Below are 13,444 nucleotides of genomic sequence, written 5' to 3'. Positions count from 1 at the left end.
AACAGGAGAACCTAGACCATCTCAGACAGGTGGACTGTCCAGTCTCGTCTTAAAAACCTCCAGTGATAGAGGGCCCACGATTTCTGGAGGCAAGTTAATCCTGTCCACCTGGCCTTTCATGGATTTAAAGCAGAGGTGGTATTCAGCAGGTTCTGACCAGTTCTGGAGAACCAGTAGCGGAAATTTTGAGTAGTTCAGAGAACCAGTAGTAAAACTTCTGGCTGGCCCCGCCCCCAATTTATTCTCTGCCTCCCAAGTCCCAGCTGATCGGGAGGAAATGGGGATTTTGCAGTAAATTTCCCCTGGATTGGGGAGGGAATGGAGATTTTACAGTATCCCTGCACGCCCACCAAGCCACGCCCACCAAGCCACACCCACAGAACCGGTAGTAAAAATGTTTGAAACCCACCACTGATTTAAAGCAGAAGGGGTATCCAACCTTGGCGGCTTTAAGTCTTGTGGACTTCAACTCCCAGAAGGAATTCTGGGAGTTGAAGCTCACAAATCTTAATCCCCAAATCTTGGACATCCTTGATTCAGTGCGGGGGTGTCAAACACAAGACCTGTGGGCCAGATCCGGCCCGCAATGTGGTTGGATCTGGCCCATGGGGCTGTCCTAGAAAATTGACTTGACTTGACTTTGACTTTGACTTTGACTTTGACTTTGACTTTGACTTTGACTTTGACTTTACTTTACTTTACTTTAGTTTTTTACTTTACTTTACTTTACTTTACTTTACTTTACTTTACTTTACTTTACTTTACTTTACTTTAATTAGACTTCTATACCGCCCTTCTCCCGAAGGACTCAGGGTGGTGTACAGCCATATTAAAACACATAAAATTTACAAAATTTAAAAACCATTAAAATCAAATATACAAAAATTTGGCCCACAAATTAAAACTAACATACACCCATTAAAATTCATATTCATATTAGGCCAGCCCTGCTTGTTGAAACAAGAGGGTCTTCAGGGCGCGGCAAAAGGTGCGCAGGTCAGGGATCATACGCACATCTAGGGGCAGCTCGTTCCAGAGGGCTGGTGCCCCCACAGAGAAGGCTCTCCCCCTGGGCATCGCCAGTCGACATTGTTTGGCCAATGGCACCCTGAGGAGCCCCTCTCTGGGAGCATATTGGCCGGTGGGAGGCTGTCGTTGGCAGAAGGTGGTCTCGAAGGTACCCCGGTCCTAAGCCATGGAGCGCTTTAAAGGTGGTGACCAACACCTTGAATCGCACCTGGAAGACCACTGGGAGCCAGTGCAGCTCGCGCAGGAGAGGTGTCACGTGGGCACAATGAGTCGCGCCCATAACCACCCGCGCGGCTGCATTCTGGACCAGTTGGAGCCTCCGAGCGCTCTTCAAGGGGAGCCCCATGTAGAGAGTGTTACAGTAGTCCAGACGGGATGTGACGAGGGCATGTAAGGGGCTGGCCCACGCAGCTTCGGCCCGGTTTACCTAATGTGAAGAGGAAACCTGCCAGCAGTTTGGGAAGTGGCGTCAAGCTGGCCACGCTCACCCAGTCGGCCACGCCCGCCCAGCCCCCCCAAGGTCAACCACAGCCCTGATGTGGCCCTCAATGAAATTAATTTTGACACCCCTGATTTAGTGGGTTCGGCTTGGCCCTGCAACTCCTTGACGCCTTTCCAACCTGGACAAGGAGTAGCTGACTCATTCAAGCAGCAGCAGCCACGGAGGAGGAAGAGGGGAACTGCGTCGAGCATCTGTCCTTCATTAAACTGCTCGGCACTTTGTGGAAACTGGGAACCAGCTGCAAAGCACCAGCCAAAAGGGGAGCTTGAACCCGCTCCGGGAAATGCGCCTGGGAACCAAATCCAGCTTCCGTACTTACAGGCATTTTCCTCAAAGACACAACGCTAGACTCCAAGGGGCAGCTCCAAAGCAGGAATCCTACAGCTGGTTTGGGCAACCCTGACTTGGAGCAGCTCTGAAAGGTAGGCCCGGCCCTCGGTTCAGCAATGCGCTGGCAGAAGCAATACAGACCGTCCTACATTTAGAAGCCAATTTCGCTTAACGACTACCTGAGCCACTTAACTGCAATTTAGGGCTGTGGTCGTAAGCAGAGTTTTTGGGAAGGGCCCAGAGGTGAAATGTAAAATTTGTTACTACCGGTTCTGTGGGTGTGGCTTGGTGGGGAGGGATAATGTGACTGGGTGGGCGTGGCCAACTTTTCTTTTTTTTATATAACTTTTCAAAGCATTTTTTCTAATGCTTTGAAAAGCCTCTGCCGATCAGGCAACTCAGCTGGGATCGTCAGAGACTTTTCAAAGCATTTTTTTTACCACATCTTTGGCCAAGAGGTTGCAGAAAAAAATGCTTTGAAAAGCCTCTGACGATCCCAGCTGAGCTGCGCGAACATCAGAGGCTTTTTTTTTTTTTTACTTTTAAAAGCATTTTTTCGTCGGAAGAGGTTGTAGAAAAAATGCTTTTAAAACTAAAAAAAAAAAAAGCCTCTGATGATTGTGCGGCTCAGCTGGGCATGGAGTGGGGGGGGGGGGCACAGGGATTTATGCTACTAGTTCTCTGAACCACCCGCCGCCATCGCTACCAGATCGGGCGATCCGGTCTGAACCGGGGGCATTTCCCCCCTAGGAAGGCCCCCGCTGAACTCCACCTGGTGAGTTCAGAATAAACACGCATCTCTCCGTCAGAGGCAGAGGGGGAAGGGGGAAGGCAGTAGAAATCCTGGGGGTGGAGATGGAGGGCTGGCAAGTGAAAGGCTGACAAGAAGAATCTCTTGGGAATCCCGTGTGATGCATCTGATCCGCCTCCTTTCCAGATGAGGTCAGCCTTCCTTGGCCTGCGTCCTCCAAAGGCAAAGACAATAAAACCACATCATCATGAGGTGTAAAGCCCAATGGTCCAACAGGTTGGAGGAAGCTGGTTTTTTAGGCAAAAAATAATAATAATGACAAGTTCTCGATTTACGACTGGTCACTTAGAGACCGTTTGAAGTTACGACTGCCCTGAAAGGGAGGACTTCAGGCCCAGATTTGAAGTTCTGACAATCAAACACACACCCCCCCTCTGCAGTCACGTGACCGAATTTGGCAACAGGCTGAATTTACAGCTGTTTGCAGTTGTCCCACGATCACATTTTACAACGTTTTGCCCCAAACCAGCATTTGCGGTTTTCAGGAAAGCTGCACTCATAGGAAACCATGGGTTCACTATAGACTTCCATAAACAAGTTGGTCGTGTGATCGACATGTTTTACAACTGTTATGATGCAACTGTAATGGGCAGGCTCCATTAAGGTTGTCCATCAAGGCCTCCCTGTATTTTGGAGTGGAAAAGTGTTATATTTACCGACCTTCTGAGGGGGGTAAAATGAAGATCCAGATTGTTGGGGACAAGAGGCTGATTCTGTAAACCACTTAGAGAGGGCTATAAAACACTGTGAAGCGATATATAAATCTAAGTGCTATTGCTGTTGCCTTTCCTTCCTTCCTTCCTTCCATCCATCCATTGTTTGCAGTGGTTAGAATGCAGTATTGCAGGCTGACTCTGCCTGCTGCCAGAGGTTCAATTCTCACCAGACTCAAGGTTGACTCAGCCTTCCATCCTTCCGAGGTGGGTAAAATGAGGACCCAGATTGTTGGGGGGAAATGCTGACTCTGTAAACCGCTTAGAGAGGACTGCAAAGCACTGTGAAGCGGTATATAAGTCTAAGTGTGATTGCTATTGCCCTCCCTTAACTGCACAGTGGTTAGAATGCAGCATTGTAGGCAAACTCTGCCCACAGCCAGGAGTTTGATTCTTGACTAGCTGAAGGCTGACTCAGCCTTCCATCCTTCTGAGGTGGGTAAAGGCTGACTCTGTAAACCGCTTAGGACTATAAAGCACTGTGAATATATATATATAAGTCTAAGTGTTATTGCTATTGCTATTGGCTCAGCCTTCCATCCTTTCAAGGTCGGCTAAATGAGGACCCAGATTGTTGGGGGCAATAGGCTGATATTGTAAATCGCTTAGAGGGCTGTAAAGCACTGTAAAGCGGTATATAAGTTTAAGTGCTATTGCTATTGCTAGTTTTTAGGGAAAGGCAAAAAGGCACTTGAAGGAAACGAGGAAATAAATGTTTTTTTATCAACATTTAGCCAGTCTTCTCATCTGAACACAGAGCTCATTCCTTTAAACTTTGCCTCTGGTTCTGAAAACTGAAAACTGAAAAAACTAGGCTTGGAAAAGTCTGTTTTTTTTTTTTTTTTCCCCCTTGAGTGGTTCATTAAAATATCTTGAACTTTGGGGATGCATGTGCTTGTCGTGGCTTCCCGTCTTATTTCATCTGCTTAAGAATGCCAGTCATTTCCTTTCCAGATTTTCAGAATGGCCTTAGGTCGATAGAAAGGAAGTTCTCCCAGGAATGCAAAACAAAACCTACTGTACAGATGTAAAGCCTCTGCTAATAGACGACACGACTTTGCGCTTCACGGATTTTGTGATTGATCCGCTGTGGGCCCTGTACGATTGTGCGGTGCTTTCTGTCTGCCCTCAGGGCTACACCGTTGTCACTTAGAGGATGGGGGTTTCTCACTAGGGAAGAGCCAAGCTCCTTCGTGGTTACCTTTCCTTGCGCCAGTTGCGCTGAAGAATTGGCGACGGTGGCATTTGGCAAGCAGGGGGGAGCCAGTTTTAGTGCAGGGGCCCACAGAAATGCTATTTCAGGTTTGTTTGTCCTGCATTTCAAGTGCTTCGCTTTTTATATTAAGTCTTTTTATATTAAGGAATCCACTTGTTGGATGCCATTGGATACTGCAATTTGGGTCGCTTAAAATCTTGCTGCTGTTTCACAGAGGATACTGTGGATGGGCAGGTAGACTTTTGACATTGAAGAGTTAAGTATAGAAAGTTAAAATAACAGAATGACAGAATTGCCTTGGTGGCGCAGCAGACTAAAGCACTGTTAACACCAGCTGCCTGCAATTACTGCAAGTTCAATTCTCACGAGGCTCAAGGTTGACTCAGCCTTCCATCCTTCCGAGGTAGATAAAATGAGGACCCGGATTGTGGGGGCAATAAGCTGACTTTGTATAAAATAGAACGCCGCTTAGGGGGGACCGAAAGCCCTACTAAGCAGGTATATACAATAATATGAAGGCTATTGCTTAATGCATTGTAAGCCGCCCTGAGTCTCCGGAGAAGGGCGGCATATAAATCGAAGCAATAAATAAATAAATAAATAAATAAATTGGAAGGGACCTTTGAGGTCTTCTAGTCCAACCCTCTGCTCAAACAGGAAACCCTCTACCATTCCAGACAAATGGCTATCCAATCTCTTCTTAAAAACCTCCACTGATGAAGCACCCACAACTTCTGGTGGCAAGTTGTTCCACTGGTTAATTGTTCTCAACTGTCAGGAAATTTCTCCTCCGTTCTAGGTTGCTTCCCTCCTTGATTAGGTTCCATCCGTTGCTTCTTGTCCCTGCCCTCAGGTGCTTTGGTGTCCTTGATGTATGACCACAACTGAGTCCAGAATTTCCATTGCTAAGCAAGGCAGTTGTTAAGTGAGCCGTACCCCATTTTATGACCTTTTTCACCACCATTAAGCGAATCGCTGCAGTCGTTAAAGCGAATCCAGCTTCCCCCATTGATTTTGCCTGTCAGAAGCCAGCTGGGAAGATTACAAATGGCGACCACATGACCCAGGAGACTGGGAAGTTGTCATCAATGTGAGACAATTGGCAAGCACCCGAATTTTGACCATGTGACTGTGGGAATTAACAATTAGATAACATTTAGAACAGAGGTCTTCAAACTTGGCAGCTTGAAGACTTGCGGACTTCAACTCCCAGAATTCTCCAGCCAGCTATGCTGGCTGGAGAATTCTGGGAGTTGAAGTCCGCAAGTCTTCAAGCTGCCAAGTTTGAAGACCTCTGATTTAGAACAATCCAATTTCTTGCGGTAACCCTCTGCTTTGCAGTGAGAATTATGAAATAAAATTTAGAGTATTCTCTCTATATACAGTAGCCATAAAATTGATGATGTGAACCACAGTTCACACTTTAGAATCGTTCAGGAACTGGATCTCATCTCTGTCTTGGTTAATCATCCAGAGATGTGGATAAACGTGGTTTAAAAACCACGCAGAGGTTGCGTCTGGCTCGCCTCTGACACAGGATGCTCTCGGCATTTTCAGCTCAAGCAGAATCACTTGTCAGTTGTAGAGCTGAGCTAATTAGAGCCGCAATGCAGCATTGGCTCTTAAAAGACGTCTTACAGATACAGATTAACAGAGTTGGAAGGGACCTTGTAGGTCATCTAGTCCAACCCCCACCCAAGCAGGAGACCCTACACCATTTCTGACAGATGGCAGTTCAGTCTCTTCTTGAAAGCCTCCAGTGATGAAGCTCCCACAACTTCTGAAGGCAAGTTCTGTTCCATCGGTTGATGGTTCTCACTGTCAGAAAATTTCTCCTTCTTTCCAGGTTGAATCTCTCCTTGTTCAGTTTCCATCCATTATTCCTTGTCTGGCCTTCAAGTGCTTTGGAAAACAGGTTGTCCCCCTCCTCTCGCGGCAGCCCCTCCAATATTGGAAGACTGCTATCCTGTCTCCCCTGGTCCTTCTCTTCACTAGACTAGCCAGGCCCAGTTCCTGCAACTGTTCTTCATGTTTTAGTCTCCAGTCCTGTGATTATCTTAGATCGATTCAGATTAACAAAGTTGGAAAGGAGCTTGTAAGTCATCTAGTCCAACCCCCAGTCCATTCAGGAGACCCTACACCATTTCTGACAGATGGCAGTCCAATCTCTTGAAAGCCTCCAGTGATGAAGCTCCCACAACTTCCGAAGGCAACTTCTGTTCCACTGGTTGATGGTTCTCACTGTCAGGAAATTTCTCCTTATTTCCAGGTTGAATTTCTCCTTGTTCAGTTTCCTTCCATTATTCCTTGTCTGGCCTTCGGGTGCTTTGGAAAACAGGTTGACCCCCTTCCTCCTCTCTGTGGCAGCCCCTTAAATACTGGAAGACTGCTATCCTGTCTCCCCTGGTCCTTCTCTTTAATAGGCTAGACGTACTTAGTTCTCTCAACCGTTCATCTTTTTTTTTTTTTTTTTTTTTGAAAAGCACCCGGAGGTTCCAACTGGTCCAGAATGTAGCCGCGTGGGTGATTATGGGCGCATCTCGTTGCGCCCATGTAACACCTCTCCTACACGAGCTGCACTGGCTCCCGGTGGTCTTCCGGGTGCAATTCAAGGTGTTAGTTATCTTAGTGCTAGTTACCATTAAAGCGCTCCATGGCTTAGGACCTGGGTACCTACGAGACGGTCTTTTGCCACCAATAGCCTCCCACCAACCAGTTCGTTCTCACAGGGAGGGACTACTCAGGGTACCGTCAGTCAAATTATGTCGACTGGCGACTCCCAGGGGGAGGGCCTTCTCTGTGGGGGCTCCAACCCTTTGGAATGAACTGCCCCCAGAGATACGGAATATCCCTGATCTCCGTGCTTTCCGCCGTGCCCTCAAGACCCTGATGTTCCAACAGGCGGGGCTAAACATACGAACATGTGAATGTTTTTAAAATGTTATCTAATTTTAGGTTCTATTTAATTGGGCCTAACTATGTTATAATAATTTTAATTAGCAATTTTATGATGTTTTGTGTATCTATATTTTTCTTGACTGTACACCGCCTTGAGTACTACGGGAGAAAGGCGGTGTAGAAATATAATTAATTAATTAATTAATTAATTAATTAATTAATTAATAAATAAATAAATAAATAAATAAATTTTTTCCCCTCCAGACCCCTTAATTTAACAGATTCACAGAGAATAACTTGACCCGTCCTCGCTGTGGCAACCCCTCAAATATTGGAAGACTGCTTTCATGTCTCCCCTGTTCCTTCTCTTCACTAGACTAGGAATTCCCAACCTCCTCTCTGGAAACGGGGGTTGTGATGAACTAACTGGGATGACATTCTGCGGAAGTGCCAGGGCGGCATCTTGTCCAACAGTTGGAGACACCTCAAAGTTGTCTTTATCTTCTCCTTTACCTTGGCAGAGTGAAGCGGCCTAGCAGTATTAACAGCCTTCTGGGGAAGATCGGCTCTAAAAAGCAGAAAATGAGCACGCTGGAGAAGTCCAAGCTGGACTGGGAGCACTTCAAAGAAGAAGAAGGCATTGGTGACGAGCTGGCCATCCACAACAGAGGGAAAGAAGGGTAAGAAAAATGTTCTGTTCCCTTGGCAACTGCTTGATGAGTGACACTTGCTGCTCATGCTCCCAGAAGCAGCATTATTTTTTCCCCCTTTTTTTTTTAATGTCCGTGAGATTAAAAAAATCTCATGAATCTTGATGCTCCACTCACTGTTCCCACCAGTTCCTCAGGTTCCTGGGACCAAGATGCAGGCATTCCACTTGGGTTTGGCTTTAGCAAGCAGAAGTAGAATTTGGAACAAATCATGGCTTTGTTTAACCCTTTGCTTGGGCTGACGCAACCTGTATATGAGGAACCTACTTTCCTTGGAGTCGGTTTAATGTCAGGGTTCCAAGTAATACACCCATAGCAAACAGAACTCCGAGGCAATTAGGTTCCTCACAGAACATGTTTATTGAATGTATCATATTGGCACAGACTGGTGAAAACCGACTCTAAAGGTTCCCGCGGTTTTCACCTAATTAAAAGTAAAAGTTTTCCCCCTTTCCCAAACAATCAGTCCCACGGTCCAATCAAAGTGCTGTCTGGTTGCTTGGTAACATCACTCCTCCTCCTCCTCCTCCTCCCTCCAGCCACTTGTGGGAATGTCCTTGGTTCTCAGGGGAAGCTATTTTGTTTTGGCTACAAAACCCCAACTATCTCTATTCCAGGGGTGAAATGTACTTACCTTCCTTACTGGTTTGGAAACACATGCTCTGCGTGCGCACTCTCACTTTGCTCATGCATGCGCATCACATGTGCGCGCAGACCTGTGCATGCGCAAAATGTTCTGCGCATGCACAGAAGGTAAAAAAACATTACTTCCTGGTTAAAACCAGGAAGTAATGACACCCAGGTGGCGATCGCTACCGGATCGCCAAACCACAGGGAAAAATCGCTACCGGATCGGGCAATCCGGTCTGATCCGGGAGCATTTCACCCCTGCTTCACCCCCCCCCCCCATCCCTCAGCACCATTGTGGCAACACTGAAGCCTCCAGGCCAGCGTCAGAGTTGAATAATAATAATAATAATAATAATAATAATAATAATAATAATAATAATAATAATAATAATAATAATAATAATATTGTTATTGTTATTGTTATTATTTTATTTCTATACCACCCTTCTCCCGAAGGACTCAGGGTGGTGTACAACCTATTAAAACACAAAAATATATGGATATCAATTAAAAATAATTAAAATTATTAAATAATTTCAGCCTGAATTAAAACCCAAAAATTTAAAACACCCAATTTAAAATCATTTACTTTGATAGCCCGGCCTGGCGGAACAGCAGAGTCTTGAGGGCACAGCGAAATACATGGAGGTCGGAGATCTTGCGCAATTCTGGGGGCAGTTCATTGCACAGGGCTGGGGCTCCCACAGAGAAGGGCCCCCCCCCTGGGTGTCGCCAGCCTACATGCCTTGGCCGATGGCACCCTGAGGAGCCCCTCTCTGTGGGAGCGAACTGGCCGGAGGCTATTGGTGGCAGAAGTCGGTCTCGAAGATAACTAGGTCCAAAGCCATGGAGCGCTTTAAAGGTGGTGACCAACACCTTGAATTGCACCCAGAAGACCACTGGGAGCCAGTGCAGCTCGCGCAGGAGAGGTGTCACGTGGGCACAATGAGTCGCGCCCATAACCACCCACGCGGCTGCATTCTGGACCAGTTGGAGCCTCCAAGTGCTCTTCAAGGGGAGCCCCATGTAGAGAGCATTACATTAGTCCAGCCGGGAGGTGACCAGGGCATGAGTGACCGTGCGCAAACAATAGTTTGGCTGTTTTGGGTAAAATGGCCTTTCTGTGGCCTGATTTTGATGTTCCAGAATGGCAAAAGAGGAATATGAATCCCAGGCCTTATCGTGGTGGCATGTACAGTAATGTTCTTGTCAGGTGCAATAAATTAGGAACCAGGGTTGTTCAAATGAGTACAAGTTTATTCCATGCCAGCTCTCTACAAGGATCTGAACTACTAACGGTCAGAACAAATTGGTGGTAGATAAGAATCAACAGAATTCAAGGTAAGCTGGGCTTAGATCTTTTGTGGGCCTGAAGGGACTGCAGACTGATCACATGCTTGATCCCTCCCTCGGGCCCAGCCTGGTCATCTCTTACGCTTCTAGCCTAATAAGGGACAAATCTCTGGAACGCCTTCAGTTTCGGGGTGCAGGGAGCCTTACAAAGCTCTTCCCCCAAGACCATAAAACAACACCGCTTAGATTTATATACCGCTCCATAATGTTTTACAGCACTCTCTGGGTGGTTTACAACGTCAGTATATTATCCCCAACAATCTGGCTCCTTATTTTACCGACCACAGGAGTGTCAGCACTTCAACCTGCATTTACTCTAGTGCTGACATAAGAAGGAGAAGAGGGGGCAGCTGGCAAGAGGACGCTTGACTTCTCACCTACTTATTTTCCCTGAAGATAATGTCCCGTAGGAGATGAGATGGGAGGGCGGACATTCCTGGGAGCTGAAGTACTAGATATGGGGAGAGTGATTTGGAAGAGGGCCAATGGGACGCTGAGAATTGGGGAACGGAAAGGGAAGGTTTGGGGTCAGGAAGTCAGTGTTGGCTTAGTTTGGAGTCATGTTAGGATGTTGTGCTCAATAAATAGGAGTTTTTTCTTCAAAGATTTTGTTTGAAATGCATTTTATTCGAGACGGCCACGAAACCTGACAAGGAGGATGGAAGACTGAGTCAACTATGAACCTTTGGTCAGATTCGAACTCCTGGCGGTGGGCAGAGTTTGCCCGCAATACTGCATTCCAAGCACTGCGCCACCACAGCTCTGTGCCTGCATTGACTTCCATGGCATTTGCCCTCACCGCCATTGTAGAAAAAGTGATTTGTATCTGATAACCACCTGGGCAACCCAGGTTATATTCTGGAAAGTAGAAGCTTTCCAGAAGCATCCTCAGTCTTTTCTAGCCATATATAAAGATGCCTGTGGTGGTTGTGGCCCGCCAGCAGCTCTGGCAACAGATTCGGACAGTGAGGAGGTTGGGGAGGAACATGGGCCAGTCCTTGAGTCTGGGGAAGGCTCTGACGAGGACTCTGCATCAGAGGCAGAGACGGGGCCAGAGCCATCTGACAGTTGTCAGCTGCCTTCGGAGTCGGACATCAGTGAGGCAGACAGACAGCTGGAGCCTGTTCTCAGCATGCGCAGAGTTGCCAGATGAAGGGAACAGCTAAAGAACAAGGGTCAACTCGGGAGTAAGCCCACAAGTGAACGATGAATGGCCCTTCCCAGAGGGAATAAAAGAGGAGTGAAAGGGGAGTGGAGTTTGCAGGAGACAATTAGTTCATTCCTGCATTCTTGCCAAGTATTGCGGCGTCTGAAAGATATCGGCCTGGCCACTCTCCAAGCCTGATAAAGGTCGGTAATTGTGAACTATCTTGCAAGACTGTGGGAGAGGAAAGACTTTGCTGGAGAGGAATTCACTGTAAATTAAATAAAAAGGGGTTTATCGGAACGAGGACTCGGCTTCCTGCTGCTGGGGAAGCCTAGGTCAGAACAGCTGGTATTGCCATCACGTGCTCCCTTGGGGTAGGTGAGGTTGTTCTGGTCATGGGCAACTGAAATGGTGAAAGATGTAGTTGACAAGCTTAATTCGGAGATGTGGCAAGGAATTCCTGGTGCAAGGGAAGCCAGGAGGAAGGAAGGAGCCTGGATAGCTCAACAGACTAAAAGCCTGTTATTAAGACCAGCTGCCTGCAATTTCTGCTGGTTCGAATCTCTCCAAGGCTCAAGGTTGACTCAGCCTTCCATCCTTTCTAAGGTAGGTGAAATGAGGACCCAGTTTGTGGGGTCAATAAGCTGACTTTGTATAAATATACAAAAAAGTATGAAGGCTATTGCTTAACGCCTTGTAAGCCGCCCTGAGTCTCCGGAGAAGGGCGGCATATAAATCTAATTTTTTTTTAAAAAAAAAAAAAAAGGAAGGGAAATAAACCAGGAGGCTTCCGTCTCTTTTGCCTCCCAGCCCATCTGACATCTGCCCTCTTCTCTGTGGGGAGCTGACTCCGTGCTTCCTCCCCGCAGGTACCTGGAGAGACGAGCCTTCCTGGAAAGAGTGGATTACCGTCAGTTCGAGCACGAGCGAGATATCCGCCTGAGCAACATGAAACCCTGAACCGCGGGCCGAGTCCGACTCTCCGAATCCAGCCATCCCCAGCATGGCCTCTCCGGGTCTTCTCTCCCACCGCAATAGGTCAATAGGTGAACAGAGGACTTTGCCAGGCAAGGGGCAGCTCCGGGCAGCAGATAGTTTTAACTGGGCAAGTCCTGTTGCCCGTTTTCTCGGGCCGGGGAAAAGGGCCGAGATTCCCGGCTTGTCCACGTTTTTTGGTAGTTTGGAAGAACACAGCAGACTCAGATTGTGGAGTCGCTGCCATCCCCTCCTGCTTGTGCCCGTCGCCCGGGCGCTGGTTCTGCATGACACTGGCCCTGGGATCCTCCACGTTGCTGGCACCAGCGGCCTCCTTGTGCCACTGAAAAGATCCCCACACAACACACACACACACACCGCAATCTTGCATTGGACCAGTCTCGGGTTCTGGGGAGTAAAGTACCCCACCCCCACCCCCCCAGCCTGCTTTCCTAAAAGACTTTCCCATTCAGGAATCCTTAAGTTTCCTTCTCGGTTTTTTTTCTTTTCCTAATTCCTTTTTTTCCCAGGTGTTCTTGTTTTTTTAAAGCAGCCCCTCTGAGTGCTCAGAAATCTCCCTAAGAGCAGCAGCCTGCCTGGGAGGGAGGGAGGAATGCCAGCCATCTCCTTTCTTCCCTTGAATAAAGTGTTAAATCCGTTCTGGCTGTTCTGTCTTTCTTCCCCTCTTGGCCAAGGAGGCCAGGCAGCCTTCCGGGACCCGAGAGGACTCCCGTTTCCCTCCCCAAAAGGCGCTTTGCAAAAGCTCATTCTCCCCATCCCGATCTCACGTTTCTAGGACGGACAGTGTCGAAAGCTGCTGCAAGGTAGTCCTCGATTTATGACTGTGCAGGAGCCCCAAATTTCCAGGGCTAAGCAAGACAGCTGTTAGGCGAGCTGCGCCCCATTTTTACGCCCTTATATAATAACTTTTACTTGCGGTCACAGACCAAAATACAAATATAATTGCAAAAGAACGTGGGGAAAGTAACATCATAAACAGTTGACTATCAGAAGCCTTGGCTGAGAGGAATTACAGCGTTCTCCTCTAATAGTTACAGCTCTTAAAAAAAAATTTAGAAACCTGAAAAGTAATGTGTGAGGAGTTTTTCCCCTAAACAATATAAGGTCAA

The 13,444-nt window shown here is 47.3% G+C and overlaps 1 protein-coding gene across 1 annotated transcript in view; it reads left to right on the top strand.

Annotated features, from left to right (window-relative positions):
• The window catches only part of CFDP1 (craniofacial development protein 1), a 34,274-nt gene extending 21,302 nt beyond the window's left edge, over nucleotides 1-12,972 (top strand). Inside the window, exons 6-7 of the mRNA XM_070953045.1 lie at nucleotides 8,021-8,179; nucleotides 12,209-12,972. Coding sequence (XP_070809146.1) covers nucleotides 8,021-8,179; nucleotides 12,209-12,299 — 250 coding nt within the window. The 3' untranslated portion in view covers nucleotides 12,300-12,972. The remainder of the gene's footprint in view (nucleotides 1-8,020; nucleotides 8,180-12,208) is intronic.
• Nucleotides 12,973-13,444: the final 472 nt, after the last annotated feature.

This window comes from Pituophis catenifer, unplaced genomic scaffold, assembly GCF_029215685.1.
Source record: "Pituophis catenifer annectens isolate HBS135680 unplaced genomic scaffold, rPitCat1.0.hap2 SCAF_13, whole genome shotgun sequence".
NCBI lineage: Eukaryota > Metazoa > Chordata > Lepidosauria > Squamata > Colubridae > Pituophis > Pituophis catenifer.
This window is presented reverse-complemented; position numbering and strand designations above follow the sequence as displayed.